General features: G+C 35.0%; 2 protein-coding genes across 2 annotated transcripts; both read right to left on the bottom strand.

Moving 5' to 3' along the window:
- Window positions 1-3: 3 nt before the first annotated feature.
- On the bottom strand, window positions 4-22,139 carry LOC115623191 (prominin-2). Its single transcript, XM_030517417.1, has 12 exons — window positions 22,051-22,139; window positions 17,376-17,681; window positions 12,566-12,621; window positions 12,197-12,429; window positions 11,926-12,113; window positions 11,540-11,635; window positions 9,474-9,685; window positions 9,092-9,248; window positions 6,900-7,428; window positions 3,884-4,175; window positions 2,415-2,668; window positions 4-436 (listed from the first exon to the last, which is right to left on the bottom strand). The coding sequence occupies exons 2-12, from the start codon at window positions 17,593-17,595 to the stop codon at window positions 4-6; spliced, it is 2,670 nt and encodes an 889-aa protein (XP_030373277.1). The 5' UTR covers window positions 17,596-17,681; window positions 22,051-22,139.
- LOC115623181 (NSFL1 cofactor p47) lies at window positions 13,759-15,239 on the bottom strand. Its single transcript, XM_030517406.1, has one exon. It carries the CDS (start codon window positions 15,046-15,048, stop codon window positions 13,837-13,839), a length of 1,212 nt encoding a protein of 403 aa, XP_030373266.1. The 5' UTR covers window positions 15,049-15,239; the 3' UTR covers window positions 13,759-13,836.
- Window positions 22,140-23,505: the final 1,366 nt, after the last annotated feature.

Consider the following 23,505-nt stretch of genomic DNA (forward strand, 5'->3'; position numbering starts at 1 on the left):
TCCTTACAATGGCGGCTTTGCGCGTGCCGTGCTGCTCGTGCTACGCTCACGCTGTTCCCGTCGAGAACTACTGCTACGGGTTCGCTGCTGCTGGCGTTCCCGCTCCCGTTCGCGTTCGCGTTCCCGTTCCCGTCCCCGACCTCGACTCCCACTTCGCTGATCGCTGCGATGATGTTTGCTGCGTGTCTGGGCCACCTGCATGGCATTCAGCCGGGTTTGTATGCCAATTAGGTTAAGACCCACTGGCGTACCAATGGCCCAGAGCAGCAGCGTCAGAAAGGTGAAGAACCACAGGGCATTTATGAAATCAACCATATTTCGACAGAGGAAGGTCCGACTGGCATCAAATGTGTCATAAAATGGACGACACTTTGTAGTTGTGTCGCCGAGCTGGGATTCCATGGTCGCACGGCTGCTAGTCAGATACGTTTTGAGGCTGAACACAAACAAGTTGGGGAAAAATAGTTATAGCTATTCTTGATTAATCAGCCTATAAATTATGATAGGACATCTGTAGTTTAAATATAGATGTGTATAGAAGATTATGGAGTAGCATTTTAATTGAAAGAATTATCCACCTTTTAAGATAGCCTATAACTGAAATTATTACTTGTTCACTAAATATTTCCATTTTAATTTTAGTGGAAGTAATTACAAAAATTTTCGACGTTTTTGAAAAAATCAAGCTAATAGCAAGATCGAAAAATAGAAAAAATTACGGAAAAAAAACATTTTTTTAAAAATTTGTAACTACGTTCTTTAAGTTTCAAATTGAAAGTTTAAAAGTAGTAAGAATAAGTAAAGGACTAATTATATTTTCAGCAGCAATTAAAAACTCGAAAGCTAGTCATATATTTTTTTTATTAAAATATAGTGTATTACTAGTGTATCTGTTTTACCTGAGAATCAAAATATTCGCAAAATAAAGACATATTTTCTCTCCTCATTCTAATTAATTAAAACCCAATCACAAATGTAAAGCGTTTCTTACGGAAATATATCTCTTTAACTAAAATAAAATATGAGTAAATGACAAGAGTTAAATTTAATAAAATAAACATTATTATTATTATTATTATTTTTAAAAAATTCTTTATTCTTTATTTAAGATCTGTCCTTAGGAGGACAATTATTAAATTTTATGGAAGCATTTGATTTGTTTAATCATTATAGAAAATTTAACAATTTATCGATTAAGTTGTAAATGAAGGAAGCGCTATTTGGTTTTAGAAATAAAAAGGAATAAAAATAATATAGACTTACATATTTGTATATGTAAGTATTCAACCATTTATCGAAAATTAAATAAAAATCAACTCCTGACAAACATTTATAGTATAATTTGACATAAAATATGAAATAATTAATCATAAACTAAAAAGTGAGGCCAAATAAATGAACAAAATTAATAAAAGGAACTACACAAAAATATATTTATATTTTTACTTTCTTTTACTCAATGAAATAATATAGAATAGTTTAAGCATTAGTTTGGCTTTAAATTTTTCTTCAATTTTGTATGTTAATAAATAATTTCAATCTCAAGTTTATTGTAGAATAATTGTTTTTTTGTGACTTGTGCTGCAATAAATAGGCTGCACTATCTGCAAAAATTAACTTTAAATACAAATTAATAAATATGCTCGCACACATCTCTAGTGAAATTATGAAGGCGAGAGGGAAGGTGAATTTAAGTTCTTTATACTACATGTACATAACATACTTGTACACATTTTTCTCAAAATTGTGCAACTCAGAATCGAATCTTGAACTATTATTTTAGGCATAAAATTGTATATTAGTTCATAATAATTATTTTTTGCAATAAATATTTAAATCCTATTGCAGGATCTGTAATTTTGCACAGAATTTTGTATTATTGTCAACTTTTTGTTGTATAATATACAGGTATGTATATGTACAAGTATTAATGATAAAAATGTGTGATTGTGCTTTGCTTGTAATTTTAATAAATCTCAGAAACTGTTGCTTGCATTTTAACTCCAATAACATTTCTATGTTGCAGGGAAGCCAACAAATTGCATTTAAAGCTGTCGGATTTACTGGGTATTGTCGTTTTTATTACACGAGTACAACTACACCACAGAAATAACATGCAAATGGAGGAATGCGAGCCATATAAAACGATTACTACTTTCAATTATCTGATAAAACACCGAATTGTGTGCAATTGCAAGTTTGAGTTGTTTGTCTGTTTGCTGTGAAAACTGAGCTAACACCAATAAAACAAAACATTCTGAATGGCTGAGCCACACCCATGCATTCAGGATAGGTGGACAGTTGGGCACATGGAGAGCTTCCCAGACATCACTCACATAGTAGAGTGATGCAATTAGACCGATACAGTGGGGCATGTGGCCAGATGGGTGGCCAGATAATTGGGCTACACTCACCGTTCCGTATATACGCGCGTCTGATTGTGGCAAATCTCACCGGCCTTGTTCTCCAGGTAGCCCTGTATATTCTTCAAATGGTTAAGCGTCTGGTTGACCTGCTTCGCCCAGGGATCTCGCTGCAATTCCAACGCAGTCAGGTGGTACAATATCTCATTCTGAAGGTTTTCCAAAGGCTGCAGGATGGAAGCTTGTAAACGTTTTGAGCGACTACCAAGCGTTGTCATGCGTGATGATGTGGCAACATCTTGAATCTAAATGGGGGAAGAGAGATTTAATTAAAAGTTAGTTCACGTTCTACTTCCATTCAACTTTATTCAGTTCATTATTAAGTTATAACAACAGTTTTTGTTTACTTTAGTTCGTTTTTCAATCGATTGCATTTAACGTTTCCATTTCCCATGACCAAATAAATAAATGCTATATGTAAACAATTACGACTATAGTACAAAAAAATGAAGCGTTTATGTAAGCCAATACTGTCATAGATATGTATTTGTATATATACTTGATTTAACAATTATCTGTCAATATAAAGACAAATTAGACTCGAACATCAAAGAAACAACATGACATACAAGTATTTTAAATATAGTGTAGGTACTGTATTGTGAATTCTGTGGTTTTCAAACATATTTTAAAATAGTTAGATAATTAACCGATCAAGATTGAAGCAATGATTTCTTAAAATTTATGTGGTAATTCGAAGATGGCTGAACGTGTTGTACAATGGAAATAAAAACGGTATTCAGGCTAATGACATGACATCCTTACTGATGGTCTGGAATTCGACTTGGCATAGTCGAAATATATTGTTTAAGTTGCAACGCGACCTTAAAAAAAATACAAGTATGTATATATTTACATTTAAAAAAAAAACTGCGTTCCTTAAAAAAACATAGATGTTTTCCAAAGAGCTCATAAGCCGAGAACTCGCAAAAAATGAATGTGGCGTTGGTCTAAATTTTATTTTAATTTCCTATAATTATATATTCTATAACGTTATGTACAAAATACCTTAAATAGTGTGTCTTCGTGGGCATCAAAATCTCATTCTTAGCATAGTTAAAAAATTGAAACTTGTTCAAATATAATGGTTTTTAAAAATCTTTAACCATTGATATCCAGCTTAGTTCAAGTTCTGGGCGTATTTACCTGCTTTGTGGAAGATACATCGTCTTTTTCATGGTAGCCAATAATTTAAATTCATATTTTCTCTATTTTCTGCAAATTCTGCTATCTTAGCTTTCAATTTCCCCCGCAGCTATGAACTGAACTGAACTCTCCAATGATGCAATGTTATCGATTCAAATAAATATTTCTGGTATTGTAACCAATTGCCAAAGAATGCACAAGTTGCAATACACTGGTTTTTATAGATTTTCTCTGTCCAAGATGGCACTCAATCTTGGACTAGCCATTGGTAAATGTTTTTAGAGTCAGTTAAAACTGTTGTTGGTGATAATCACCTGGAGGGCAACTCGCTGCATCTGATCAATGAACGTTGCCAAATCCTTCTCGGGCGTGGGAGCACCCACACTGTTGCGATATGTGGTCAAATTAAATGCGGACGTTTGCAGCATGTTCTCCAGTATGTTCTGAATGGCCTGAGTCAGCGAGAGCAGTGTACGTTCCGACACAGAAATTGAATCGATGGCCGACGAAACCTTTGGGAACTGTTTCAAATCGGCTATTTTTGTCGTATTAACGAATGCATCCAATTGAAAGACATTGTACGATGCTTGATTTTGTTCGCAGCCCCTGTGGTGCACAGGAGTTGCAGTGCGGTGCGGTCCGTTAGCCAAACATTACGTATACGCCGTGTACGCGCGTGTGTGTGTGTGTGCGTCAATGATGATTGAGTTTTCAATGCGTGCGTTCAGTTGAATTAAGTCAGTGTGTGCGTGTGTGCGTGGAAGTAAGTGTGTTGATGTGCATTTTTAAGTTGGTCGTCGATGTCGTTGTCGCAGTCGTCGTCGTTTGAGGCGGCAAGGAAATGTCCAAAAAGAGTTTTTGTTTAGTCAAAGCAAACTTTTAGCCCTCGTTATTCATCGTTGTGCACTTGCTGTCGGGCCAATTTGGAGCATACTCGGTACTATACGAAATTTGTTAGCTTAACGTGCTGGTTGCATTTCTACTTACAAACGCACAGGCATGCAATACATACACTGATAAAAAAAATGCACGTAAATTTAAATATTTACACGTACGTAGACTTAAATACTTTAACCATCGATTTTCCACCGTGTTCTACTTTAGTAGATATAAAGTGTGCACACTTCAATTTCAAGTTTAATATTAAAATATCAAATTTAAAGAGTGTCGATATTAAATCACAAGTGATGATGTGGGCGTGGGTTTCATTCGCGCCAAAGCACAATGGTCCAGAAGTCGTTTTTTTTTTTTTGGCATAAAGTCGAAATTTCGATGTGAATATATCATATTTTTGATTTTAAATTATTTAACTAAATATCTCATACACAAAAAAAATTTAAAAAAAAATTTGAAAAACTTTACTGAAGCTTTTTGTGAGCTTTCAAAGTAAAAAAATTGAAAAAATGGCGCCTATTATATCTTTTGTGCGTGCCAGTCGAATAAATTAAAGCCAATTAATAAAAGGTAATAATGGAAAATAAAGATCTTTGCAAAGGTTTATTTTGTATAATTATAAAATATTTATCCCACTTGTTTGTCTACTCCTCCACTATTTCTTATATACTATACATACATATATTTTGTATAGAAGCTTTTTTAGGAGAAAGTAATTTTCAATTTTTGTTTGTTATTATCAATTAACTTGACGTTTTTTATGCCTTTTATATAGTTTAGATCAGAAGAATTCGATTAAGATATTAAAAATATTAAAATTTAATGTTTTTCTTCTAAAAACTTCAAATTAAAGATGAAATAAATATTAAAATTTATTATGGGATTAATGTAGTTAATGTAACTATTTGTTATTTTTAAATTAAATATGGACCATATTAACATTTAATTGAGTATGACACACCTTAAACACAAATATTTACACTTTGTTTTGAATATTACAAGTATTCATATTTAAATCAGTAATTGAATGTGTGTTTAGTTAAATTTGCGTTGATTGTATTTGATTTGAATATGAAATAGTAGATCATTAAATTGAATATGAAAATATTCATTTATACTTTGGAACTTTTTTTTTTGAGTGTACATACTCGTACATACAAGTATGTATGTATACATATACTCGTATGTATGTATGTAAAGATTTGCATGCATGCGCATTTGTATCTGTGCAGATAATTGGAATCGTGCTTAAAATTTTGTGGCTACAAGTGCTGCTGTTGGGGTTTGCATCAAGAATCTGCGTAAAATTGAGTGCTATGTGGCTGGGAAATTTCATTGGGTTTTCAAAACTTTGTGGCTTTCTCGTCCAGCTTCTTCGGCGTCACCCACATACTAGTGGTAGGCGTTTGTGTGAGTGTGCAGAGTGTGTTGTGGTTTTTGCTTTTACTCGTATAAGTTCTACAGTGACAATTTAGTTGCCTGGTTGGCTGACTGGTTGGCTGGGCAGTGCAAATTTGTGATTGTGATTGTGCTTGGGAAGTAGTTTTAAATATTTTATGAAAAGCGTCGTAACATGCAAATAGGCGTTGCAGATCTTGAACAAATTGTAAAAGATTCGAAACAAATCCGGAAGCGCTAGATATGCGAATATTCCTTGCTTGAATGGGTTCAACATTATATCAAAAATAAATTATTATACTTAATTTAAAGGCATTTTAAGAGTTTCATTTTTAGACTGCTTTAGTAGCTTAGATGTCGTAAGCTTAGACGTCAAATGTCTATACCTCAGATGCCATCTCAGACGCCTACACATCAGATGATAGCACGTCAGATATTTACACATCAGATGTTTACTCATCAGCTAATTTAACTTTGGATATCTACACATCATATATTTATACATAGGATATATACACATCAGATATCTACAAGTACATACATATCAGAAGATTACACAAAAAATATCTGCGCAAGTGAGTCTTCTTCGGACTGTCTTTTTTTTAGTTTTTATTGTTTATAAAATAATGAATTTAGTGTTTTTTCGGTGCTTTAATGAATAAATGCAACATTATTTTTCAAGAAGCAGGAGAATCTTTAATTTATAGAAAAACTATTTTACAATACCCTAAATGTTAAACCGCTCTGCTTCACAATGCAGATGCGCAACCTTATTTGTATTTTAATGTATACGACCCGTTAAACGCTATAGCTACGCCTGATCTATTCGCTTGAACTGCGCTGTACATTATTAGCACATATTTGCATGCTTACACAGTGACTACCAAAATGACAGGCACGTACAGTATCAAAGTAATTGGATATTATAATTCGTTAGGTTATCGGTGGATTGGGCGGTTGGGGCTATGTGGGCTGCTCTTTTGTAAATAGGAACATTCATATTCTATTAGCCACAATTGTGCATTAAATGACACTTACCTGAGCGCCGTGCCGAGACTCACATTGACGACGGAGCGATTGACACCGGCCGGTCGCAGAAGCTCGCCAATAATTCCCGTCTGCGGTTCCCTTGCGTATACATAGCCCGGCTTATCAAACAACTTACCCAGCAGCTCGTAATTGTTGTCGGCGTAGAGTGAACGGCAGAGGAATACTTGGGAGTTGCCGCCAATGGCCAGTGAGAATATGCCGTAGAGAGTTAGGGCTACGCTGCCCAGACAAATAATCAGGACAGCTATAAAGAACACCACGCCCGACTTTGTGTTCGACTCGCACAGAAAACAGCAGTAGGACATGAGCATGAAGAGCATTACCCAAACAATCACCATCGCCGCTATCCAGCCTAGACTCCAGTAGGTGTTGGCCCAGTCCTTTAGCTCGTTGTAGGCCGGCTGCATTGAGTCCCAGGTGCCCTGCAACCGCGTCAGCAATCTATTCACCGTTGCTGTCAACAATTGAGCATTGGCGGTGGTTCGGTGGCGAATATTCGCCAGCTGGTCCAGTGTGTCTGCGTGAAAGTTTAGCAATTCAATTAGATGGTCAGCTTGTGTTTTATTGTGGGTGTGTCATCTGCGTGTGTGTGCGTGTGCGTGTGGGTGTGTGTGTGTGTGTGTGTTTGTCAATGTTGCGACCTAGGTGACAATAATTAATATCGAGTTAAACTTGTCGATGGCCAGCCGTAGCCCTGTTGGCATGTTTGTTTCGGAAATTGCGTCTGTCAGGGATGCACAGGTGGGGAACGTTACAAACTACATACGCTTGTGTGTTATTGATTGGATTGTACGTTTAAATTGATCCCATAATTGAGTTTTGAATTCAGGTTGTCGCATTATTGTGGGGAGCAGGCGTAATTAAAAGCACAAGCAACTTATGCAATATTTGTTCGGGAATCGATTTCAGGTCCAAACAATAAAGTAATACGCGTATACACTAAGGGTGTGTGTTCCACTGAAAACACCAAAAACTCCAGACTTCAATGTATTAGATGTTTCAATGAGTATTTATCTATTTATCTTTTACAATTTATCTATTTAGCTATTTATTTATGTATCTCTTTAGCTACTTATTTATGTATCTCTTTATCTATTTGTATTTTTATCTATTTATCTAAGTATCCCTTGTATATATTATATTTATCTCGTTACAAAGTACATATACTTGTGTGTTATTGATTGGGTTTTACGTTTAAATTGATCCCATAATTGAGTTTTGAATTCAGTATGTCACATTATTGTGGGGAGCAGGCGTAATTAAAAGCACAAGCAACTCATGCAATGTTTGTTCGGGAATAGATGTGTGTGTTCCGCTGAGTGACATTTGCTTATGACGGTTTTATTTTTATCAAAAACTCAAGACTTCAATGTGTAAGGAGTGTTTGATTGGGTATTTATCTATTTTAATTTATCTATTTAGCTATTTATTTATGTATCTCTTTAGCTATTTATGTTTTCAAGTATTTATATATTTCTATTTATATATTTATCTAAGTATCCCGTGTATCTACTACATTTGCTTCTTTATTATTTATCTATTTATCTGTTTATCTATTTATCTATCTATTTTTCTATTTATCTATTTATCTATTCATTTATTTATCTATTTATCTATTTATCTATTTATCTATTCATTTATTTATCTATTTATCTATTTATCAATTTATCAATTTATCAATTCATCTATTTATCTATTTATCTTTTTATCTATTTATCTATTTATTTATTTATTTATTTATTTATTTATTTATTTATTTATTTATTTATTTATTTATTTATCTATTTATCTATTAATTTATTTATCTTTTTATTTATTTATCTATTTATTTATTTATCTAATTATATTTTTATCTATTTATTTATTTATCTTTTTATCTATTTCTATGTGAACTTATTTTTTCTTGTTTTTTACCAAAAAATCGAAATATAATGTGTGGGGGTAGCATATTTATGGCGCATAATATGTCGACTCAGCTGTATTTATATACTTGTATGTATCTGATTTATAATTTATCTAATATTTTGCAATTTTCTTCATCTCTAATGTATTCTTAAGAATTGACGCTTACAACTTTTCATTTTTTATTTTTATTGAAAATTGTGTCATTCTCTTATGTCCATGATTCATTTATATTTTACCATGTTTTCTAGTTTTGGTGTTGTAGTTGTTGGACTTACAATTTCGCTCATATGCCGTGTCATGTTTAACTTGTTGCGGGAAATTGCTGAAAATGGAACGTGACACACCAACTTCCGACGTCAGATTTTTGACAGTGGCACCAAATTCAATTTCACCCAAGTAGCGCATACGAAAAATGCTCTGGTCTTCTTGCAGCTGACAAATTGTCACCCAACGTGTAGCCACGGCACAGGAAATAAGATATTGCGTACACAGCCGGCAATGGCAGGCAAAATTGTGAAGTAAAAGAAAGAGAACAAATTAAAGAAGAAGAAAATAAAAGAAAAAGGAGTGAGATTAAATTTAGCACGAAATCAAGTGACCCCTGAAAGCTCCAGTCAGCATTTATTGTAGCCATGGCTGACCAACTCACCAACTCACCGTCTTCAGTGCATCCACGACCCCGTTCTCCTCAAAACTGCGTATACGCAATGTATCGCAGAGTGGTCGATCTCGGTATGTGCATTGGCGCTGTAACACGGATAGCTGTATCTGCAGTTCCTCCATGCGTGCCGCCGCCTCTTGGGACAATTTTAGTGCCCGGCCAACCGTCTCCTGCAGCATCAGGACCCGATAGATGAGCTCGGCGTTCGCTGCCGTGCAATGAGGAATGCAAGAAATGTATGAAAATATTATTGCTGTGCGTTTATTTTGCCGTTTGCTCAACACACTCCTCTAAATTACATATTGTGAAAATATAATACACTTTTCGTTTTGGAATTTGTCGAGCGCTTGTGTCGAGTTGTCAGCGGATGTTGCCAGTTGCCTTGTTGCAGCTTCAACTTTCCTTGTTGACGCATTTATATACGAGTATACATATACGTGTACGTATAGCATGCTTTTGGGCGCCTTCTCTGGCTGGAAGGCGTCATGTTTGCCGTTTGCATTCTCATAATGAAATTGTGCGCAAACAATCAGTTTTCTTGTGCTCCAGCTCTAGTCTGATATTTACCATTGAGCCATTTGTTAGTACATATTTGTGTGTGTGTGTGTGCGTACTCGTATGTGTTAAGTTTAGTTATCATTGTATTGCAGATTGAGCATTGGAATTGTTTGCTTTGAAAAAAGTATGCTTCTGACAATGTCAAGTATGTATTTCGAGCGTGATTTTGAGTCTCAATGAATGTATTTGGAGCAATTATGGGAACTAACTGCATTGACAACCAATATGTTGATGCCTGGAAATCTTTATTTATAGTCGTATGTACATAAATATATTGAATACTGATTTTAATGATTTTTGTTATTTATTAATCAGTTGATTAAAAACTTGTAAAATGTAGAAACTCGAGATTTTCTTTTATTTTGATAGCATACTTTATGTAATTCTCGAATAGTATTATTCTTATTATTTAGTTCTTTAAAAAAATTGCAAATATTAAAAGTGAAATCAAATAATATAAGAGTTATTTTGACGTTAATGTCGGTATCAAAAAAATGTTGCTATTCAATTTTTTAAACAATTTTGAATCTGTACTACAAGGTGCGTTCCAAAGTAAATAGTTAGAGGGCATTTTTTGGTGGTGTCTAATTGGTTGAAAAGGTATATTATATTATCTCTTACCGACTTACAATATAATTACATTACAATTGTTTTACTGAAAATTGAGTTATCGTTGACAAAGTAACAAAGAGCCAATATTAAGTGTTGTTTTAAATTGGGCAAATCTACCGAAAACGCGTCAACTGATAAGCCAAGTTTGTGGCTGTGATTGTTTGTGAGGACATAAATGGTGATCCACAAAATTGGTGAAAGAAAGAATAGTTCAAAATATTTGTTTTTTTGTTTTTTAAAAATTAACTTTTAAGTAATTCTAAGCTTTTTCTCTCTGTTAAGTTTTTTTTTTATATTGGTAGATTTATTGACGCCTCTGACCACACTTGGCTGTGAGACGGGGTAAGAGGCGTTAATTAGATATTATTGTAATTTGATTCGATTTCTCCTTCTTAGGCTTTTCTAGTTTATAAGATGATTTTTATAATTTTGATGTATTTTCCTCCTATGTCGACAATCATATGTTTGTTGACATAAATAAATAAATACAGCCAAAACAAAAATTTCATTTGGATAAGTCAAAAAAGAAGACATACGTGATTCTAAGGGTATTGTCCGCAAGGAGTTGTGGACTTAGAAGCCATCCAAAAGGCATGTAAAAATTTCTTTGACATACATATTTTTCGCACGTGCAGTATATTAAGTACAAGAAGACTATTTTGAATAAAATAAATTGATACTTGTATTTACATTTATTTTTAAAACGTCCTGTTTACTTTGAAACACACGTATATAGCTACTTTCTATCGACAATCGCGTTATCAGCTTGTGTTCTCTTTTTGAGATTTGCTTAGGGAATTGGGGTCAAGTGTACACCGCATTCACTCCTAGTAGTCCAGCGCAAAAACAAAGCCAGTGTGAACATAGTGGTGGACTTAAAACAGAGACTTACCCAGGCTAAGTGTCGTCAATGAATCATATGCCAGCTCAAGGCCAGTGTGTGCAGATATTTCCGCTTGAATTGGCTCGCCAAGGAGAATATCCACGTCTATGGGCAGGCAAAGAATTGAGTACGAGAGAGTTGTGAGCAAGTTGAAGGCGTATTCTCATATACCATGGCAATGGGCGAACTTTTGGAAGGTAGAAGGGTCGGGCAGGGCAGGGCAGGGCAGGCAGTATGGAAAGCGTACAATAATTCAAAATACAGTGCATAAAACTGGAGCAGCGCAAACTTTTAGCATATATCGAAAACTATAAATGTGCTCTGCGGCCATAGTTGGCGATAAAGTTGTCGCATAATGCACAACTTTTACTCGGCTGGAGGAGCCGCCCACTGACCTTCCAAGTCTTTGACGACTTTCTCAACGGAAACATGAAAGCCATTATCCAGTTTGTGTTTGATTTGTAGATGCGTGTCCTTTAGAAAGGCTTCGACGTCGTGCACAGCAGACTTGACCATTTCGGGTGTCATCTCGATGCTAGTCGACAGGCGACTGTTTGCATAAAATATGCAAAAGTCGCTCAGGCTGCAAAGTGTTGGGCAGACGTCCCGACGTTAATATATATATATTGAAGTGTAAAAACTAACATGCAAGTCTCTAAAACGTACGTGAGCAGTATGAAGACAATCCAGAGCGTGACAACTGCTGCGCTTTTGCGGCATTTCAGACTCTCCTCGAATGCCTCGTCCCGTATATGCACCGGCGCGTTGCGACTCATCTCTGCCTCCTCCTCAATGGCACGTCGGCCGCAGCACCAGGCACAAGTTGCAATCAGCGGGACGAGGGCAAGTATGGCGAATATACTGATTATTGCTATGAAACCCGATTCGATTTTCATGGCCTGTAATCCATAAGCTAATGTCATTTATAGTACGTTTTAATTGGCCATAGGTGTGCGACATAAGTATATACATACATACATACATACGCGTATATAGTATGCATTTTTGCGGACGAAGAGGATCACATTAACTTACATTTGATGCAAAGTCGAGCAGTGTGACATTATTATGTAGGACATCGCGTATAGAATCTAGAAAAGATATACTCAATTTATATTTTATATTTAATATTTCCACAAAGTGTGTTGTGCGTAGAATTGGCAAATTTTTGCAATGAGTTTTTACACCTTAGAGATTTGTGTTCTTACTACTTATAACGTAAATGTAGACTGATAAAAAAACCACGAAAATTTCAATATTTACGCGTAGATTTAACTATTTTTACCATCGATTTTGCACCTTTGCGTGTTTTAACAAATATGAAGTGTGCACACTTTTGAAATTTAATATAAAAATATTAAATTTAAAGTGTGTCGATATTAAATCACAAGTGATAATGTGGAGACGTGGTCTGGATTTTAATAATTCTAAAATGTTTTTTCCACTTTTTTGTCCACTCTACTTTTTTTTTACTCTTTTCAACATTGACATTTCCATGATGCATATTTTATTTATTTTTCAAAAGAACCATTTCTAACAGAATGTAATTTTAAAATTCTTTTGTTATTATGAATTAGTTTTAGAACACTAAATTTAATATGAAAATATTCGTCTATACTATGCAACTTTTTTATCAGTGTAAGAAAAAAATTGTTTGGACTCACGACGATAACGCACCGTTTTGGCTTACATACGGATTTCAAAAACTGGCTTATTCTAAACGAGTTTTGAGATTTGCACATATCTTTTAATTTCAATTCAAGTCAAATTTCAGTGAAGTGGTTTCTAATCTAATCTTCTTTTATCTTTTCCCACTTGGTAATGTTTTTTGTACATTTTTGTGAACTGAAGAATCAGTTTTTATTTTCCTTTTTTGTTATCAATAATAAAATTTAATTTGCTAGTATATTGAAATTGGGCTAAGTTATGAGAATAAACCTTAAGAGGTTATGTTTATATGCATAATTTCTATTAACTTGCAACCAATTAATTCAAGTTGAGCATTTTTGTAAGCGAATAGACAGGAATAAGAAAGCATTATACTTGTATATTGCCTGGGATAAAGAGTAGTTGTGTTTGCAAAGTGTTCCCCCTGGCCATTAGTATTCCTGTCTGCGCGAACAAAAAGCGTTCTTTATAAAGCTCTGATTTCATTCCATTCAGGTTTCTAAGCCACTATATCCGTTTCAAATGATTCAATATTAATATAAATTTCAATTTCTCTTCAATTTCGATTTCTTTGCAGGTGGAATTTTGTTTATTTCTATGAACGACTAATAAATTTATTGATGTTGATGTAAAAGCAACTAGTTGATATGTTGTATGACCAGCACTTTTTTAAGATTCGCTTTAGCCAATGTGCGCTCATCTCTCTCATCCAGGGTCTCACGTGGAAATGCTGTCATCAGGACGAACTCCACGCTGGAGTATTGAGGCCTCGATATTCGCACATAGCGATAGAGTTCGCCAATGGTGTGCGTTTCGTTAAAGCGTGCTGAGATGCGACTGCCATCAGCTAGACGGACCTGTATAGTCACTATGGGTGCGGTTTCATCAAAATTGAGTGTACGCTCGGCTAGAAGCTCCTGCTCCTGTAGAACCTGCTCCTGAGTTAATTCGATCGTCGATATGTTAACAGAAAGCTCTGGCGTCGGACTGCCCAGCAAGCGGCCTGAGCCCATGAACTGTCTGCGCGACAAGTGGCGGAAGGACTGATTGGTGTGATCTTGTACAGAAAGATCGATACGGTGGCCATATTGTTTCATCTCTTCGGGGAACTGGCCCCGCAGTATTTCACGCAGAAAACGCTCGTTCTCGGGCAAATCGTACGGACGCAGAGAACCGTCGTCAAGTGAAAACCCTTCCGCCCAAAGGTGCAATATGACAATTCTATGCTCGCTATCACTCATGTCAGAATCACTTTCGTGGCCTTCTACGGGGCTGGAGTGTGGCCGTGTTGAGGGAGGATTGATGGGATGAGCACTGCCCAGACGTTCACCATGACCCCAAGTTCGTAAGCTGCGCATACTGTCTGTCGAGGTAATGGCCGGTGTTGAGGTGTCCATGTGGACACGTTTTTGTGCCTTTGGACCTAAAATTTGTTGACCCGACGTCTCCGAACCACCCGCAAAATAATTTTCAGTCTCTTCCTCCGATTTGTGAGCATCGTGTTGGCTTAAAAGGCTCTGAAGCGATTCCAAGCCCTTCGGGTCTATCCTTACATTGCTGTCGGCATTTTTGGAATTGTCGACATCTTTGGAACTGTCCACACCTTCAGCATTTTCGGTTTCATACCTTAACGAGGCCTGATCCAACAGCCAGCCGTTTGAGCTAAGATAGTAGCGCGCTACATCCTCTTTCACGCCATGTTTCCGCATAAAGCTAATCACCTTCTGCTCATGGGACATCTGATCATTGGACACCTCTGAGACTGGCGTAGGCCCCTCTAGGTTGGCAACCGGCAGTTCCTGCCGGCGTCCTCGTTTTTTGAATGGAATATATTTGTGTATTTTTTTCATAAATTCATACTGATGCGTAGAATATTAAATGACCTGTGATGGGGCTGAGTGTTTTGAAGCTGCGCATTTTTTTCTTGGAACTAGGGCACATCTAGCTGATGCCTCTGTCAGCCTTGTTGTCACCGGAATGACTTACATATTTAATAATGGCCAGTTCCAAAAAACATGGCTTAGTAGAAAAAGAAAAACAATTTAAATGTATGCTTTTAAAATTTACGCAAAAATGTCATAGTATAATACAAATTCAGTACTCTCTTGGCCAACTTAGCCCATTCACACCACTAAAGTAAGAATAGTGGATAAAAACTAAGTCCGGATTAACGAGAGGAGTTCTTAGGTATTCTAAGTTGAAGCGGACTATGCATTCAATTTATATAAAATTGTTTTTAAAAACCCTTGTTTGAACAAGAAAATGTATGCATTTAATTGACTATGCGAAGGGTATGCAAATGTATGTAATAGGCAGAAGGAGATTTTGGAGAACATATGTATCTTAAAGGTACATATACAATATGCATAACAAGACGAATCGATATAGATATATCCGCTTGTTCTTTTATCTGTCCGCGAGTGCAAAAAAATATATAAAACAAGTAACAAAGCTAAAGTCGGGTGTCCCGACTTTGAAATACTCTGTACATATGTTCACAATAATTATAGAATTATCGATTTTACCGTTCTCGGTATTCGAACTCACGTAAAGGGTATATATTGCGTCTATGTGAGTGTATGTATGTATATGCTCGTATATTCGTGTCTGTGTAAACATGTTAGCAGTGAACAAAACAGCAACATCAACAACAGTCGCGGGCAGCGCTTGAGCAGCGCTGCAGCAGCAAATATATTTATGGCTATAACTTCTTGTTAAATCGGTCTATCATAGTGAAACTTGACATACGGACACATAATAACTAACTGGGGGTATTTGCAAAATTTGAGTTCGAAATTCCAAGAATTACGGGAGTGAGAGAAAATTTGGTGTCCGTAGGTCTTATAGTCTCCGAGATATAGGCGATTATACGAATGGAAAATCGGGAAAACCCCCATAGGGGGGAAGTGGGGGAACTCGTATAGCGTACACACATAAGGCATCTTTGTGCAAAATTTGGTCTCTCTAGCTCTTATAGTCTCTGAGACCAGGTGTTCATACGGACGGACAGACGGACAGACAGACAGACAAGGCTTGATCGACTCATCTTGTCACGCTGATCAAGAATATATATACTTTGTGGGGTCTGCCACGCCTCCTTCTGCCCGTTACATTTTTCAGCTCCCGCAAACCTAATATTCTGTACATTTCATGTACAGAGTATAAAAACTTTAATAATTTTGATATGAATATGGCTCGTTTAGAGTTTCATTATTTCAGCATCGACTTAAAACAGATTGGAGTATAAAATGTAAAAGTTCACTAAAAAGATTTAAAATTATTAAAAAAATCTCACAGAAAAGATTTTTTTAACTGAAGGCAGAATAGGTTTTAGCTTAATTCTGTTGGCCCATGCATGGTTAGATAAAAGGATAGCAAATTCAGACTTTATAAAATTTTTTTAGGTTAGAAATTACTTTTTAAAAAAAAATTTAATTAAGTATTTAATTAACACTCGATAGATTTAATCGATAAACGCACAAAAAGCAAGGTAATTGGAAAAAAATATATAAAAACAATAATAATATTGAGATGAATATGACTCGTTTAGAGTTTCAATATTTCTGCATTGATTTAAAACATTGATTGAAATGTAAAAGTTCACTAAAAAAGATCTAAAATTATTAAAAATATCTCACAGAAAAGATTTTAAAGATATTTCCATGAACTAAGCCGACCATGGCCATGTGTGATACTTGGCAAAAATATTTCTTGTCCTAAAAGTCTTAAAGGTAAATAAGTTGTTTTGTTAGCTTAAAATAAACAAGAAAGCTTACCATCAATGAACTTGAGAAGATATGTAACTGGAAAGACTACAAGTATACTTCTAGTCTATTTTCTTAGTAAACATAGACGATTAATAAGCATGATAAGGCAAACGAATGGGCCTTGTTAAAAGGGTCAAAGTGTTTTAGAGCTGTTTGGACAAGAATAAAATTATTTCTGTTACATACAAACTCTGAATTTGTATGCAAATATTTCATAATTAATGCACAATTATAAAGCCACCATTGCTAGAATATGACATCTTTTCTATGTAAATGATGATGGTAAAGTATAATTCCGGTAGATGTTCGCAGTCCGTCGAAAGTGTGGATACACAATGTCGTATACAGGCACGATAAACTAGGCCACTGGTGGCTATACACGTATTCTCATCCTCAGCCCCGTTACTTACCGAATGGCAATTCCTCGGGCGTGATAAGCGATAAAAATTCACTAACGTAGGTGAATATAAATGGGGCCGGCGCAATGTCCATGCCTGGTATACTGTATGTAAAAAATGTGGTTGGCGTCGTTGTTGTAGTTGCGGCCATTGTGGTTGCTGTTGTTGCTGGTGACGACAGCATTATTGTTGTTGCGGTGGGCGTTGGCAGTGTTAGATTACGTTGGGCCATTTCTGGCCAGGCGCCTTGAATTGTGGTCGCTCCTCCTGGACACCGTCTGCTCTTTTCCTATCCTATTCAGCCTGGATAACGATGTCCTGCAAGTGAAGGAATGGAAAAGCTATGAATACACGCACATAAAAACATACATACTACTACACATATAGTGTGTGTGTGTGTCTGGGTGCCAGGGTGTATGTGTAGTGATGTTGTACAATGAAATATTTTTGGTATTTTATGTTCCAATTATGCATTCATATGTACGAGAATATACATATACTTGTATTTTTAGATGGAACCTTCGCCATATGGATGCATGCGTAGGCATATACTCGTATGTGGTTTGCGGTCCATAATAATTAATAAATATTCTGCGCTTTCGCATAATTTAAAATTTGACTCACTGATTAAGGATATATACTTGTATAAATTTTGTCCTCAATCCTTATGAGAAAGACAAAACTACAGCTTTGAACAAAAATAAAAGTCAATGAATAATCATTATTTTATAAGTTTTATTTGTTTTCTCAAAAATAATGATTATTGGTTAATTTTTAAATTAATATTTAAAATTAATCATTAAATTGTGAGAGAATGAATAAAAAAAAAATCATTATTTTGTAGTCTTTTTTAATAACACCTCTAATGATTACATTGTATGATTTTAATTTCTAAGTATATCATCGATTTATAGGAAGACATTATTTATAGGAAGACACTATTTATAGGAAGACATGGTCTCTTTAAATCTGTGTGTTCAATCACTATTTCTTATTCAGAAATATTGTGTACAGCACAAATAAATCCATTGTATTTATATTATTTTTATCAAAAAGGCGCAGCAAGTAGTTGAAATTTAATGTAAATAAAAAATGCAAATCGATGTAAATCGAATTGAAGTCACAAAAAGTCAATAATTTTTCTAGTTTTTGGCCAATACTCGTTATTGGTATTTAATGTAATGATTTAAAGAACGGATTAATGATTGAACTTTTACTGTAACCTTCAGGAAATATATAGCTTTCATAGACTTACATTTATTTTTAAAAGTCTTGATCTTAAAATTTTTTTTTTCACATTGAAATCTGTGTGTTGGTTTCATAAAAAAAATGATCTTTTGGATTAATGGCTGGCCTTTTACTTTAACCTTCAGGAAATGAATAGCTTTCATAGCTTTATATTTATTTGTGAAAGTCTTGAGCTTCGAGTTTTTTTCACATTGTATTCTACAAGTATGGCATAACTCAGTAAATAAGATACAATATGTATTCTTAATTTTTTAGCTGTTTTATCCATGCAAACTCATGATTTGGAATCAACCCAACCATGCGTTAATTGCTTAAACATGGTCATCGAATTCTGTTTGTCAAGGCAATGTCCTAAATTTAGTGAATTCTCCATCAATTGCTTTCCATTTTGTCTTCAAACAAGTGACCCCGAATATGTGTTGCCTTCAATTGTTTTGTTTTTTTTTTTTTTGCTTGCACTCACACGTTAATTCTTTTAATTTCGTTTTTATTTAGTTTCATTTTCGTCGCCTTTTCCTCTTTGCAAGCACACGGACTGACATTCACTATCTACTTGTATGTGGCGGTGCTACTCAAAATTTGAAGCACATAGAGGAAAATAAATTTATTTTGTTTTACGAGCACATCTAAAGCCGCCGCACGGGTAAAGACTTTTATGCGATGGCATACAATTTGGTTTTATTCGTTTAACTTCTGTTTAGTGTCTTGTTTAATTCTTGATATTGCTTTTGCCACTCAGGTCCGACCGTGCCGTTGAACGTTGAGGCAGGCGCTATGTTGCAGATATACATAGATGCAGCCAGTACGGCTACCCCGCCGGTAATAGAAGCCCTACAAAGGCGTTCATTGCTGCCCGCCAACTCGCTTGCTGTTTCCTTGACAATACGTAGTTTTCGGTTCGACCGGCCATGCGGCACATTGTCGTTGGTCCCACACCCCCTTCTTCTTCTTCTGCTTCATCTTCTTCTTCTTCTCACTGGGCATACTTATTTCTCTGTGTGCTCTGGGATTTGCCCGGTGCACCGTTGCAGAATTAGCACAAACCAATACTTGTAAACTTAAATAGTCTTGAGCCCGAAAGTGGGTCATTAAAATTCGATACCTATTAGTCGGCATGGGTTCAGGGCGGCAGGGGCTGACGCTTGGGCTATTCTGGCTGTGTGATTATGTGGGCTCAATGGCCACGAGTCAAGGCGCTGAAATCGCCGGGCAAGCTGTTTTGAAGGCAACTCGATACGCAATGCGCTGTTGAAAGCCATTCGAGACTTGTGATTGCAAAAGTCGTCGTTTTTGTTAAACATAATCGTACTTAGTTGTGGCTGTTTGTGTTATAAGTGCTAAGTACAAGTCTTTTTATGATAACCATCGTATAATGCGCAAGAGACAAAGTTCATGGGGGTCAGATAATGTGGCAACTGGCCATTAGCGCTTCTTGGAAGTTATTGTGAGTAAGAGAGGAGCGATTAATGAAAACTAAATGAACTAAGGAACGAAAGCAATAGTTTGGAAAAACAAGGTTTTACATTAAGTCCGATTAAGTCGTTGATGGCATAAAGTTCAATAATTTCTTCAGTTAAATATGTTAAACATATTTTTGGGTGAGATTAAAACATGGGTTCAAAATGTCGATGTCAATATTATTATCCATTGGGATAGTATCAGTTTGATTATGTGATAGATTAAGAGTAGATTATAAATTTAAAAAATATTTAAACGATTAGTTCGAATGGCACAAGTGAAAATCATTTAAATAACTTTTAAAGCGTACCCAAAAAAAAAAAAAAAAACACAAGAATGGAATGGTAGAGTCATGCAAACAGAAGCAAAAAAGTAATAAGTTTTTTTTTGAAATCTTTAATCTGTCCTAGGTTGGACAATTATTAAATTTTATGATAACTTTGACATTTTTTATACCCTGTATCCGTAGGGTAAAAAGGGTCTATTAGGTTTGTGCAAAGTATGTAACATGCAGAAGGAAGCATCTCCGACCCCATAAAGTATATATATTCTGAAGCATTCTGCAGCATCAAGTTCGCTCTTCTTCTTCCTTTTGTTTCTGCTAGAGGCGCATATACCTCAGGGTCGGAAGTTTACCTGGGTACAGGGTATTTCACTGTCGGGCTTGCTCGACGTTCTCTCTTGTTTTCGTCTTGTCATAGTAATAAAGAAGTTCTGTATTTTGGGAGGTCTCCTTCTGTGTGTTACGTATGCACATTCGCACAGATCTAGTGTTACCCTTTATCTAAGGGTATATTAAATGTATTGCTCAAATTTTTGTGTACAGTTTCAATATCATACATTTTCTTCGGGTTTGTGTCTTTAAGTATGTGCCAAGTGTGTGAATTTCAGAATTGAGAAAAAACACCACCAGCTGCTGGTAGAGCATGGTGAACATTTACTGACAAAAATGCCTTAACATATCAAATAAACTAAATAAATTGCAAGAGTTGCAAAAATTAACAAATACGAAGTTGGAGATGCACCGAAGAAAAACTTTCCTTTTTTGGACCTAGGAAATGAGGAGATGGGTCTGACATGGTTATATTGACTCATATTTCCACCGTGTTCAATAATATACTATACCGTTATGTGAGTTGCTTCCTTCAACCATTTGAGTATAGGGTACAAAAATAATTGCATACTTTTAGGGTGCATGTTAAAACTTTTCCATAAAAATACTGACATTTACAAATTTTTAAATGATAACAAAAAAACAGTTTTTTAATTTTTTTTTTTTTGTTTTTCTGAAGCTTAGTTGCAAAAATTAACAAATACGCACTAGCGAGGCGGCTCCTGTCCAAACCTAAGAAGAGAAGATTGAAGAAGTGCCATCCAAAGGATCTCCCCACAAGATCCCTTGTATAAAATATATAATATATATCATAAAATATAATTTCATTTCTAATGTAAAACATTGTAAATATTGTATATATGTACATAGATATAAGTGCGTCCTATAGATGCTTACTATAGACAACTTTTGTATTCCCAAACTTTCAACTAGCTTAAGCTGCCATATTGGTAGTAGAAAACTAGTTTAATAAATTGTATATATGTAAAAAAAAAAAAAAAAAAAATTAAATGATAACAAAATAAACAGTTTTTTAATTTTTTTTTTGTTTTTGTGAAGCTTTGCTACTTATAAAATATCTGTAGGTGTTAATTGTTGTGGATTCGTAGAAACATTCTCCAGATGTTTTCATTGGCTTAAATAAAATGTTTGATATATAATATATCCCCATAAAAAGAAAACAAAATTATAAGTGATTCTTAAAAAATCCTTTAACTGATGCGATGTATACTCGAATTTGACCATTACTATAAATAATATGATGCCTTAATGAGATGACTCAACACTTTTAGCTTCATGATTAATTCAAAAATCAAGTGCTACTGGCATGCACACTAATACGTACAAGTATATGGGTTGAGTACTTACGCACACTATTTGCCGTGTTAATTAATTGAAAAGGAGTATTTCTTGTTTGCTATAATTGATATTTTTGTGAAATGCCAGTTGACATTACAGTTTAATATTTTTAATTGCGGCTCATTAAAATGCAAATAGCACAAATTTGATTTGTCGATTTATTTTGATACACAATTTTGTCAGTCTGTGCATTTATTTACTTTACTCGTCGTCAACAAATAAATTGAATATAAATTGTGTTTGCATTTATTTATGAAAAATATGCTTATTTGCATGACAGAAAATGTAACTTTCCGCTTTGGCTGCAAATTTTATTGATTTTGTTTGCTCAGTTATGCGAATCACATTCGTATTGTGTTTACATTAGGACCACTTTTTGTATTTTATTGCTTATAATTACTATTTTTTGTGTAATGTAAAATGAACTGTTGCAGGACTCTGCTGCAGGCTCCTGGTAAGGAGCACTATTTTTATTTTATATTTCTTTTTATTATTTTTCAACGCGAATAGCCAAACGTTCAACAATTTCAAGAGCCGCCACAAGACTGAACTGTTAAATGCTTTAAGCCCAAATAATCAGCAAAGAAAACTTAGAAGTTTTCCTATTTTCTTTTGTTCTTCAAACGAAGAGTATGGTGTGACAAGCTATAAACAGTGGTGAATTGTACTCGTATGTTGTTATGTGGAAACACGTGAGTGTTGGCCAATTGGCGGGAATTCCACAATAGGCTCAATAGGCTGACTGGCGGCCTGTTGTTAGATTTTTCATTCATTTGTTTGTCAACTCAGGTTTCTCTCGCACTTTTCAGTCCAGTGTGTACATATTGTATGTCATTAGAGATGTGCGTATCAGTTCATTCAATAATTTCCATTTATATTGCAGTATAAAACAAATACAAAAATAAGAATTCACTTTTTTTTTCTTTTTTTTTGGTTTTTTTTTAGAATTCCTTGTTTATATTTCTTAAAACTCATAGTTTTCGCAAAAAAGACATAGTAAAACAATTTGCCAATTGATTTGCTATATGTTCTAAATATATTTAAACATGTTGATTTTTATACCCTCATTTTTATACCCTGTTCGCGAAGAGCAATAAGGGTATATTAGGCTTTTGCAAAGTATGTGACAGGCAGATTAAAGCATCTCCGACCCATTAAAGGGTACATAAATTCATTTTTTTCAACTGAATGACTGGATTTCGGAAACGATATGGCATGAGTACTCTTAACACAAGCTTTATTATTGGACGAGCCCTTTCAGACCCCACGACAAACCACTGCCAATTTGTTTATGAATTTTGAAATATATGGTTTTTATATTTAATGAAAATTTTCTCAATGTCTAGGTTTCGCAATTTTAATATCCTTCATGGATTTTTTGGACATCAGTTTAAAATTTTAACTGAAAAGAATATTTTTTTTTGCAACAAATGACTGAAACTCATTTTAAACACTAACATTTAT

Source organism: Scaptodrosophila lebanonensis, unplaced genomic scaffold, assembly GCF_003285725.1.
Source record: "Scaptodrosophila lebanonensis strain 11010-0011.00,11010-0021.00 unplaced genomic scaffold, SlebRS2 tig00000001-arrow-pilon, whole genome shotgun sequence".
NCBI classification, from domain to species: domain Eukaryota; kingdom Metazoa; phylum Arthropoda; class Insecta; order Diptera; family Drosophilidae; genus Scaptodrosophila; species Scaptodrosophila lebanonensis.